This window comes from Phalacrocorax aristotelis, chromosome 5, assembly GCF_949628215.1.
Source record: "Phalacrocorax aristotelis chromosome 5, bGulAri2.1, whole genome shotgun sequence".
Taxonomy (NCBI): domain Eukaryota; kingdom Metazoa; phylum Chordata; class Aves; order Suliformes; family Phalacrocoracidae; genus Phalacrocorax; species Phalacrocorax aristotelis.
In genome coordinates this window covers 37,073,961-37,086,063 of record NC_134280.1, presented here as the reverse complement: position 1 = coordinate 37,086,063, position 12,103 = coordinate 37,073,961, and the positions used below count along the sequence as shown (strand labels likewise).

The 12,103-nt window shown below is 41.6% G+C and overlaps 1 protein-coding gene across 1 annotated transcript in view; it reads left to right on the top strand.

Annotated features, from left to right (window-relative positions):
* The window catches only part of FAM171B (family with sequence similarity 171 member B), a 33,437-nt gene that overhangs the window by 449 nt on the left and 20,885 nt on the right, over nucleotides 1–12,103 (top strand). Inside the window, 2 exon segments of the mRNA XM_075093976.1 lie at nucleotides 1–114; nucleotides 117–450. Of these exon segments, the coding sequence (XP_074950077.1) occupies nucleotides 1–114; nucleotides 117–450 (448 nt within the window).

Here is a 12,103-nt window from a genome sequence, read left to right as displayed (position 1 = left end):
GGCAGCCGGCGGAGGGGCGGCGGGGCCGCACCGCCGAAGCGCTCCCTCACTGCTGAGGAGAACGGCCCACCTCCCGCCGCCTCAGCGAGCCCGTGGCCCCGCCCTCGTCACGTGCTGGGGGGCGGGGCGGGCGCAGGGCTGCCCGCCGGCTGGCCGCTGCCGCGCTGTGGGGGCGGCCGTTCGCCGCAGTCCCTCTGCCGGAGCCGTCGGTCCCGGCCTCTCGCCCGTGTCCTCGCCCGCAATATGCCTCCGCTGCCCTCGGGCTGCTCGCCATGCCGGGGACCTGCGGGCGCCTCTCCTCCCTGCTCCTGGGGCTGGCGGCCGCGATGCTGCTGTCGCTGCTGCTGCTGATGGGGCGGCCGCCTCACGTCGGCGCCGCGGCTGCCGCCACCCGCCCGCAGCAGCAGCGGGCGGCGCTGCCGGGGGGCGCCCCCACCGTGCCGGCCTCAGGTACCGATTCCCCCTCCCCCCATCCCCCGCTGGCGGGGCGATACCCCCATTTTCCTCCTTTTCTGTGGAGATGCCTCCCCTTTCCTCCCCAGGGCCCCCTCAGCCCTCCGCGTTCCGCTCTTCCTGGGCTGGGGGGTCGGCGCCCTCCTCAGCTGCTTTCCCGGTTTGGGCCCAGGGCTGCCTTGTCGCTGCTCGTCTGTGAAACCGGGGTGTTGTGTTCCCGTGCGAGCGACGGGCGGTACTCCCGAAAAAAAAACCAGAATAAAAAAAGAAAAGCCGATGGGTTTTTTTAAACGAAGCAGGTAACGGAGAGGTAGCGGCTGCTACGGGGCGAGCGGGATCCATCTTTAATATCCCGATATCTGTGTGCGGCTGCTGTAGCGTGTCACTGGCCCGGTGAAAAATACAGCCCCAAAACCGTGTAGCCTGTTTCTGACCGAGCTGGAGGTGCTCCCTCAGGTGCCAGGCAAATGGCCTCGGGGGAAGCGGGGCTCTGGGCATTCCTCTTTGCTGGCAGGAGTCACCAGAGCGAGATATGTGCGTCTATATATAATACAAAAATATATGTATAATATCCATATATTTATTTCTTCATATACTTGTATCAATATGAAAATAAATAAAAACCAGCTAATGCATATGCAGGTGTCTTAAGCCTATCAAATGAGCGATGGGGCTGGTGAGCTCATTAGTTTCTGCGTCTCCCCTGCAGGATGAGGAAATATGTCGTTTATCCGACACCTCAGAGTATGAAAATAATGTGCTTATCTCAGTCTTAGGCGTCGGTATTATGGCTAAATGTGTGAGGTTACCTCTTTGCAGAACGGGGGCAAATGATTGGGGGGTTGTTCTATTGTCTAGTTTAAAAAATACATGTATATTTTGAAGTTTTAGTAGCTTAAATTAGGATAAAATTAGCACTATTCTTGACATCTTACCTTTCATCAAAGAATTTCAAAATGGTTTCAAACATGAATTATTTAAGACCTTTTAGCACCAAGGCTCCCACTAGAGCATATGTCTCATTTTTAATGTATATGCATGTTGCTATTTCCAGTTGACTCCAATAAGGTATAAAATGTTCTTAGTTTCAGGCATATGGTTAATATTTTGCTGAATAGAAGCCAAATTACAAAGCTGCCAAAGTATGTGTGTTAATTAGGAAATATAAGCAAAGATCTTGAATTATGATCTTTACTTGTAACTTCTTAAAGATGTAGAACAAGAAACTACCTTTGGTAGAATATGAACGTGCTCTTGAATTCTCCTGATACAATTTTAAAATGCCTTGGTTTGCTTTTTGGCTTTTCCTGTGTGGGTTTTTTTTTTCTTTTTTTTTTTTTTTGGGGGGGGGGGGGGTTGGGCTTTTTTTCTTATTCTTTTCTAAATGTTTAAACTGTAGGACTTAAATGTATTTAATGAACAGCTTAGTTCTTGTTTTTCCTTTTGAACGGATGATTTTTCATTATTTTGTTTCTTATCATGCTTTAGAGGAACATACCATTAATCATCTGCAAACCCCACTTAAAAGGCATTGGCAGCATTTGAACTTGTGCAGTGAACATTTTGCTCATTAAAAATTGAGTGGCAAAAAAAAAGAAAAAAAGGGACAATTTTTGTAATTTGATGATCCTCTTTGGTTTCAGGTATTGATTTCTTTTCAGGAAGCTCTATTACCTTATTGCCTTCAGCCCTGGCCAAAATCTTTGTTGGTACCAAACAATTTGATGCCAATGCTACTGGTTTGCTGTTGTTGCTGTTGCAGACACACGTGCCTAGCTGATGTTGCTGTCTTTTATTTGCTTATTATGCTTCCTGGGTTTTGAGGTATGAGAGTCCTGAAAGTGTCTTATAATATGCAGCTTTCATGATCCATCCCAGCTTATGAATGTTAAAAATTATCATTTGAGCTGATCCTCAGCTTTTATGTTGAAAAAAGCCAATAATAATTATTCTTTTAAAATAACAAGCTAATCACTGCTATGAAACTTTAATTATTCTGAAGAAGCTGCTAAGCGCCTTTGATTTTTGTGTGGTATTTCCTTTAAGTGTGTAGATATTTTTTGCTATATTGACATTTTTGAAATTTTAAAAAGGTAGAGCCTGACTCCAGATATATATATTTTTTTATATTAATGTCTTTTTCCATGAAGTTATCTTTTGATGGTTTATAGCCGAAAGATAGGTGGGATAAATGGCAGTAGCCTTTCTAGCAGAAGACTGGCAGCAGGGCAGTCCCGAAGGGGAATGCTCTGAAGAGGCCACTCCCGCAGCAGCTGCAGGTTCTGTGCCGGGAACTGCCAGGCAGGCAGTGGCTTCTGGAAGTAAGGAGGAGTCTGGCTGAATTTGGGTTTATGCTGTGTGTTTGTGACCTCTGTTGCTAGAGCACAGGAGCCTTATCCTCCTAAAATAGGAAAGGTGCAGAGCTAAGAATGGAGTTTGCAAAATGTTCTCATTTGATGTTCCTGTATCGATGTTCCTGTTCTGTCGAAGCTAATTATACAGTTTTACAGATCAATTCCCCCCTGGATTAACAGACTTCTGCCTGTGTAATTATTATGCTGTCTGAAAAGAGATGCTAAAGTCAGCACAGCTGTGTACAAAGGTTTGAGGTTCATACTCTACTGCTGACATGTAAATATGGCAGTGAGAAGGTAGGTGCGTATTGTGACTGAATAGGTTTTTTTGCTCATCCCTTCTTTCTTGTGGCTTAAAAAACAAACAAACAAAAAAACTTACCAGGGCCAAAAGAATTAAGCAAATTCTAAAGATGGGGCAAAGACATGCACAAGAGGTGCTCAGTTCATGGAGTTACTCTGACTTATATAATCTAACAGATGTAGCTATTCTTCCAAATTAAAAAAAAAAATATATATTTGGGGAGAGAGAGATGGGCATCTCTGGATAGGGTGACATTTGCTGAAGTGGAGAACCTGTCTTGCTTCCTTGTTATTTGTAGTGAGGTTTTCCATCTTCTGTGTGGCAATTTAGAAATCTGGACCGTGGTGTGCAGAAGCAATTGACAAGAAGTTGCTGGGAGCTTTGAATGCTCAGCATTGAGGTCAGTGGACAGGCTTGAGCACAGAATTCAGTAAATCATAGTCCTGACTTTGATCCAGGCAAATGTGGTTTTGTTTTCCTTGTTCCCTTTTGTTTATCTTTAGTGAGATGCATTCTTTACAGGAGGTATGGCTTGTGATCTTTAATGGTCACAATGCTTGGGATATTCTGGATGTGGTGCGTTGTTATGCTCTTTATGATGCAGATATTGGGCAACAAACAGAGCAGAGACCACTAACTGAATAAGTTATCCTTAACTGCATCGGTTCTGTGGCAGATCTGATGCATACTGAATAAACAAGGTTCTTCTGGAAAGAACAGCAGTTGTGTAAATAGGATCTGTCCCATTATGTATAGATAGCACATAGGATGACATAAACCATCTTAATGTTGGAATTTTTTTCCATGTTGAGACCTGAAATTAGACTTGAAGTATATTTTAAAACAGGTGTTATTTCTTGAAGTTTCTGTCATATAACTGCGCATTCTATGCTGTGGGTACTCTCCACACATTTTGCAGTCCCAGCTTAAACAAGACTTGCCGTTGTATTTATTATAGATCATTGCCAATCTGTCTCACATTCCAGAATCCAGGGAAAAACAGAATTTCATTTTGCTTGGTTGGTGGGGTTTTTTTTGGTTTTGTGTTTTGTTTTTTTTTTTTTTTTTTTTTTTAAGGCAGGTGGCTTTGGATACAATGGGAAGGTTAGCTTGATTTTTGTAGGGTGAAAATAAAAAGTGGTAGCAGCTAACAGTTGTCCTGAACAAAGGAGAGGAGAGAACTGGAATGGCTGTGCGTATTTATGCAGTTAGATCTGTTTGTTGAGTCTGATGAGATAAATACATGATTGTTGGCAAACCCAGAAGAAAATAAGAGTTTACTTTTCTACCTGTTGGAGACAAATACGCTGTCTGGATGCTGCCTGTGAAATTTGATTCTGTGCCCATTCCTCAATACTACCTGCGTGCATGTGATGATGAGTTGCTATCTAACGCAAAGCAGTGTTCTAGATGAGATATTTAGTTAAGATTTTTCTAAACAGTTTTGTACATTGCATTATTCTTCCTCATCATTCAAGGAGGAGATAACTTTTTCATGCCTACTTTTTATTTGAGATAGTGGAAGAGAAATATTTCTCTGATGCATCCTTGCATGACTTACTGCTGTTCTAATCTTTATTTTCAATGCTTTTAGTAGTGAAATATTTTTCCTAATGACTTGTATATTGGTGTGTAGATGGTACTTAGGTATTTTGAGGAGTATTTGGGTTTGATACATTGTTCTGTTAATCTGGGTTTGAATTTGAACGATAATACATAATTATGCACTTCTAAAGAAATATATATCATGCTGTGTGACTGGCTTGTTTGTTGCTTGATGGAACAACCTTTATGGTTTACTGTCTCTATAGCCACTGGGTAGGGGATTAGTGTGGCAGCAATAAATCCAGTTCTGTTTTGGAGGTTCTGTCGCAGTCAGATACAGACTCCAAGAAAATGAGCGAGGAGTTAAAAGCTGCATAGGAGATTCTGTAGCATTCCTATGAAGAAGGAAATCCAGTGATTTTCGTGACGACGTAGGATACAGTTTCTGCTGAAGAAGTCAGGGCTGTCTAACTAAGGACTTCTTTCTGATCAGCCCTGGAGTTAATTGTTTTACACAACCAGCAACACAACCTTCTTATCCAGTAGGTATTGGAATATAACTGGCATCAAGGAAAAGGTTTATTTTTAAGTTGCCAAAGCTGACAGGCTAAATTGTGGCATATGTTTTCTATTTGGACATGAAGGAGATGGTTTACAGTCTTTAAAATAAGACCTTTCATTTGTTTTAGATAGATGTGAACATTTGTTGGGAATCTGTGTTTCTTATGAAGAACCTTAATGAAACTTTGGAAAGCTGACTTTGGTGAAAAATTATTCTTTCATTATGAAATAGAACTCAGAAAGTATTACATGCACACCCCAGCAAAATGGTTTAATGCAGGTGACTAACACCACCTATGGAAATAAGCTCAGAAAATGTCCTCTGATTTGCTGTTCAGTATTCTCAGCCTCTAGGATTTGCAATAATGGTTTCTCAGCTAGGTGAGAAAGAATGTAAGACTTAGACTTGTCCTGATTTATTGGAGCTGATGTGCTTAAGTGACTTAGCTGTCTGTGCTGATCTAAGGCTTAGTAGTGCAACAAAATATCAGGAAGGGCATTAGGACACAGAGAAGTGATAAAGCATCTGCAGTTTTAGACAGAAATGAATAATGAAAAAGAAATACTCACAGATAATTTCATTTATGTGTCCATGTCTTCCATGATTTAGGTCACCCAGGTGCTAATACAAGAAAAGAGGAGTTTGGGGTTTTCCATGATAGAGCTCAAATGAAGAGATATGCACTTTTTTTTTTCAGGAAGTGAATCCATATAAACAAAAAGTTACAGAGGAGTTCTGAAGAGGTAGGCAGCTCTCCTAAATTGAAAGCTTGCTTTTATTGAAGCTTGTGATATATTATACAGCTTCATGTGTATACTTAAAAATACTTGATTTCACGGAACTTGCATTGATGGTAACTTTCATTATACAGAACTGAGAGAGCCAAGGCCAGAAATGTGTTTTTGCATTCACAGAGGCAGGACCCACAGTTAGATGGTGAGGAGAAGTGGCAGGAATTGAGAGCAATCTGATGGCAGGAAGCTACCTACTGCAAGGTGACAGTTTTTACAGTTGTTATTTGTTTGTTAACGTTTCATTACTTCTTGTCAATCTGTTGGCAAATGATACATTGTCAAAGGCTAATTGATATGTGAAAACATTCACAGAGTTGCTGTCAGGCTGGGAAAGAGGCAGTTTCAGGATTTGGAATGCAACTACTATGTGAGTCACTGGGGATCTATAGCATGCTTTCTCTGTGAACTAGCTCAGTAGATGAAGTCTTTGACAGAGGCAAAGATCTGAGAGGAAAGCTTATTCAAAATAGTTTTTAGCATATCAAACTGAGAAAAATAGCGCACATTACTTAGTAGTCTTGAAAATTGCATATTTTTATATTCACTATATCCTTTTGTAGTGAATGGGAATTTGAGGCACAATGTGACAGAGCAGATGAGTCCTCTGTTTTACTCCTGATATGGCATTTAATTCCAAATTCCTAGATCTAGCAGTCTGGTGTGCTGTAGGAGCACCCAGATCCCGTGATCAAGAATTTCCATTGCACTGAAAGGGTTAGTGTACTCCTGAATAATATTTCTCTGTTTGGTAGGATGAAACTACCAGATCTAGCTCCTCCTACCTAAACCTAGCTTGCCAAAGGTGTTCCAGCACACCTCGTGTCTGCTCCTAAACTGTCATCTTCCACACATGCCTACAAGAAGCTGTATTCAGCAGGCTGCAAAGCAGCTGTTGCATTTCTTGCTTTGCTTTTCTGGCACTAGTTATTATAGAGAAAAGAAGAGGCTGGAAAGCAATTTTGATGCTAGCACGTGTTTGAGGGGAGGATGTGAGTGTGCACAGCTTTACAATCAGCAATATGAAAGTGTATTTGCTAAAACAACCTGTGCTAGGGCATTTAAGATTAGAAAGCTCAAGAGAATGAATTAGTCTTTAGGAGTGCCCTCTGTCCTGAAGCCAGGTGTTTAGTAGGGGAGATTTCACTCAAGCTATACCTTATCTTTTCAGTTGGAATAGGCACTCCAGGTCCATCGAGCAGAAGAGCTGGTTCCCTGGGAAGGGGCAGCCCTTCCAAACCATGTCTGAGGCTGCAGCTCCGACGGAGCATATGCTCGTACAGCCCCACCATATCTCCCTTTCATGTCTACAGAAGAGACAGTACAGAGGGTCACCTTTGGTGAATGTATTACCCTGTCATTTTGGGAGGGATGTAGATGGGGAAGGGGTGATGCTCAGACCTTCCATATGAGAGAGCACACACATACTGTAGTGTGAGCAGGCTCTTGTGACTAGGAGATAAACATCAACAGGCATGGTCCAGTGTGTGTGGAGGACACTCCAAAAGCACCAGTTACCTTAAATGCAGCTTCTCAGGGAAAACACAGGACTAATGTGTGGCACCAGCAGTTCTGTCAAGTAAAAAACCCTATCGTATGCTGTGAATTTCACAAGTAGTTGTCAGGTGTATGTAGATGATGTGAAGAAAATCGCCTTCTCCTGTCTTGGTTGGACCAGCAGCTGTAACTTTCTAAATGATTCTGCTTGCTCTCTGACTGTAAGATTGTTATGCATTCTTGTAAACAAGATACTGATGGGTCTGCAGTTTATGGTACGTGCATGGCACGACCCTGGTGATGTGTGTTCTTGTCTCATATAGCTCCTGGGAGCTGTCATGTGTGACCTGCTGGGATTGACAGCGCTAGGGAGTGATGTTCTTTCCTGTCTGTGCATGCGTAAGCCCCCGAAGGCTCACCAAGTGCAGGCATGAACCCTGTCAGGTTCCCATGCTATCCCTATTCCTTCCCCTTCAATTTCTTATCCTTCATTCTCTTCCCTGAGGTTGTGATTATGCTTCATCATGTGGGCTCGAAAAGAGTCTCCACTGACTGAAAGATATAAGTCAGATTTCAGGGTACAATTCTTACTCTTTAGAAACGAGACAGCTGAAGGAGGTGGATTACAGGGTCAGATCCTCCTACAGGACTTTACACATGACCTTTCTCACTTTAGCATTCTGCATTTACTGTTGATAGTGCCAGGTACCTAAGACAGTGCAGTCCTACCAGTAGAAGAGGCAAGAGGTGGGCTCTCAGTGAGGTTATGTGGTAATAAATTGTGGCTCTTGGTGGGTTAGAGAGCATAAAAATCTTGGCCCTCTACCTTCTGATTTTCTTTGTTCCATTTTGGAAAATTTTATGGTTTTGATGTGGGCCTTATCTGAACTACTGGCAGCTATAGCAGGTTAACCTGCAAATGATGGCCGAATAGCTGTGGTGGGCAGTGGGTTTTTTGTACTGAATGTGGTGCAGTGGTTATAGGTATAAGTGTGAGGCACATATTGAGCCATGTGCATTAGCAGGTCACGAAGCAGCAAAATAGAATCTCAGAACTGCTTCAACATGTCCCCAGCATACTCTTGTTGAAATGCATTATTGACATGACCACTCTACTCTAAGGTCTGTACAGTGCTGTTTGATTGATGAGTGCTTTAGCATATACAACTCAACTGAGTGTTTGCTTGAGTGCTTTTACTAAACACAATGTAATTATAACTGGATACATTGGAGCACTGACCCATTATTGTGTAGTTTATTTTGGAGGAAAGAGTTGAATTTAGGTTTGGGGTTTTTTAGTTTCTAGGTGGTCATTAATAGTTCATCTGTCTCTTGTGAAATGTTTTCTTCTGGTAGACATACTTTTATTTCTTTATTTCTCACTGATCTTGTACCTGTGTTCAACAATTGAGCTTTCCAACTGGAGTGTGCATGTAGCTTTTGGGTGTCGTGTTGTAGGTTATTTTAGTTGCAGGTCCAATCAGCCCTTTCATTAGTCAAACTGATCTGACTTACAGAATCATCAGTGTTTCTGTTTTCATTGACTGCAAGTGTTACTGAGTAAGGCCATGCAAGATAAAGTATATTTTTTCATCCCATTTCCGTAATAAAGCATAGCATTTGCATCGGGTTGTGAGCCCCAAATTGTCACGGGATCCTCTGCTCCTACTAAAACATCCAACCGGATTTGCTAAGCGTATTAAAATTAGCAGCTGAAATAAACCACACTCAAGTGAAGATGATGTTTCTTTGTGAGTTTTTATTTAAGTGTGTTCTGTGATTTGAAAATCATTATGAGGATCTGGAATCGTGGAGGTATTCAGGTGGCAGGGGATATCAGGAGCGCTGTAGTCCAACATGCTTTTAAAGCAGGGCTGACAGTGGATTGAGACCTGGGAGCTCTTTCCTGTCAGTCCATGAAAGCTTCCACGAATGGAGAACCTCTCTGGACAACCTATTCCAATGATTGTTTATCCTCAGAGAGAAAAAAAAAAAATTTCCTCATGTCCAGTCAGATCCCTCCCTTCAATTTGTGACTGTTGCCTTTCCTTACCCTCCGTGCATCTCGACAGAGAACTTGGCTCTGTCTCCTTGATATTAGAAGGCTGTTGTTTAGGTCCCCCAATGCCTTTCCTTTGCAAGGTTAAACAGGCTTCTTCCTTTCTGTGGGTCCAGAACTGAATGCAGTTTCCACATGCAGTCTAGCAAGTGTTAAATGAGAGGGATTAATTACTTCTCTTGCTCTGTTTGCTGTGCTTCTGTTGATGTGGAGCAGTGTGCTGTTAGCCTTCATCACTTCTACAGTGCACTCCTGGCATGTTTAGCTTATTGCTCACCAGAACTCCCTGATGTTTTCAGCTGCCCTGCCAGTCAATCTCTTGCAGGTACTGCTTGAACGGGTCAGATGCCTCATTTTGTATTTGTCCCTGCTGAATTTCATGAGCTTCTTGCTGGCCTGTATCTCTGTCTAGGTCTCCTGGAGCATAGTAACTGCATCCTTGGCTCGTTACCATCTGTAGACTTTGAGAGGGTGCATTTTGTCCCCTTCTCAAATCACTGACTGGGACTTGCACATGACTATGGTGTGTGTCAGCTGCTAATGTTTCTCTTGGAACTTCTGCATTTCATTTTAGGTAGACTGTTTTCCTTTTATGCATCTAAATTAGAAGAAAGTGAAATTATATCATCTGCTGCAGATTTGGGGCTGTTCTGTAAATATGATATTAGTGCGTCGCATGGACTTATGGTTAAGAGGTTTGGCAAGACACCAACTTTATTATTAATGACTTCATATGGGCAAGGCTCCCAAATGAAACTGATTGGAACATTCTTGTATGTTATTTTCTGCGAGGTAGCAAATATGGTTGATAATTTGTCTGTGCTAATGTGAGCTAAACTAGAAAAAAGGTCAATGATGCAATGATGTCTAGATATTAGAAAACACAGGCTGTTTGATGGAATGAATAAAGAGGTACTTGCCCCCTCCAGCTATTATAGACACTAATGGAATGATAAAAAGTTTTTTCAGGTCATCATGGAAAATACTTTTCCTCTGTTCTGAAGCCTTTCATTAAGTGACTGAACAGGAGAAATGAGTAGTCTGATGTTGGGTAAATACAGGACATGAGTAGAGGGTGTGTTTGGAACATGAATTATATGTCTTGTGATAAATATCACAAAAGCTTATTTCACTGTTTGTGAGAGCAAAGGAGAAAACTTAACTCTTGACGGGCTGAAGGAGAGATTTTCTTTGGATTATGGACCACTGATGTTGAGAAAATTCTCTGTTAACTGGAATAGAGACCCAGCTAAACATTTGTGAGAAACTGCACAGCTTTGGTGCAGTGTTCGGCGAAAGACTCTGTCAGGGCTGTTTGCCTCTTAATTAGTTATCAAGTTTCTTTCCCATTTCCTCCTTTTGATTTTTTTCCCCCCTAGGCATAGTATAGAAAACCTGTCCCTTCACAGTTGTGTCTCCTGGATTTTTCAATGTTTCATGGAACAGATTGTCTCAGAAATACTTAAGTGGATTTGTTTTCCTCCAGTCCTGTTGGCACAATATCAGAGGTGCTGCATGAATTTGAGTATTTTTGGGAGAAATACAGTGTTTACTGTCCCATTTTTAGTCTTGGTGTCAATAAAAACATTTCCATCTTCCTAGAAAGGTTTCCATGGTGTTAAGTTGTTTTCCAATTATCCCCTACAGGAATTTGGCCATTTGCTGTGAAGGGATAATCTGTATGTCTCTGTTGGTGGTGTTTGTGTTGGAGGCATGGTTGGTGGGTATCATGTTCATCTCTAGCAGTCCTTTAGCTGGATCTGGGAGCACTTTATTCTGTGCTGAGCTGTAGAGAGGCAATAATGATTCGAAGTGGCAATGGCTGAATTTAATATATTCAGTATTGCCATTTACCTCGATGTCATCCATGTATGCAGAAGAGTTATATTATTGTGCGGGGCAGTCTTGATTCAATTGTTTTGCTTTATCCTGTGATCTGATTTGACAGATCCATCTCTTTTTTCAACTTTTTTTATGGCTTCTGTGGAATTTTACTTCATTCAAATTAATAGGAGTCTGCAATCACATTAATCTGCAATCATTTTTCTAAACACAAATATTTATTGCTGTTTTGCGATTTTGATAATTCATATTATGAAACTCAACTTTAATAAAAATTTATATATGAGAGAGATAGTAGCTTGTTGGGTGCTCTTGTTTTGTTGCTGCAATATGGATTATGTAACTAGTGCATTAAAAAATTCCCATCCCACATGCACAGAACTACAGGTAGGAAATGTTTGCCTGGAAACTTTCAATTGTGTTTTCCCCATCTATGTATTTACACACTGGCCTTCTTCCAAAGAGTTAGAGGATCTTTATCTGTTAGTGAAAGATAAACATTGCTGGAACATAGCAAGTATCTTTCCTTAAGCAGTAGTATGAGATGTAGCAGCTTTTGGGGAAGTATTTTTGGCAAAGAAAAGAGACCAGAGTGTTATTGAATGATGTCAGTGAATGCAGTAGTAGTTTTCCTTTGTGATTAGCGAGTAACATCCACTGATGTTTGAATTAATAGTTTGTGGGTTATGTGAGTTT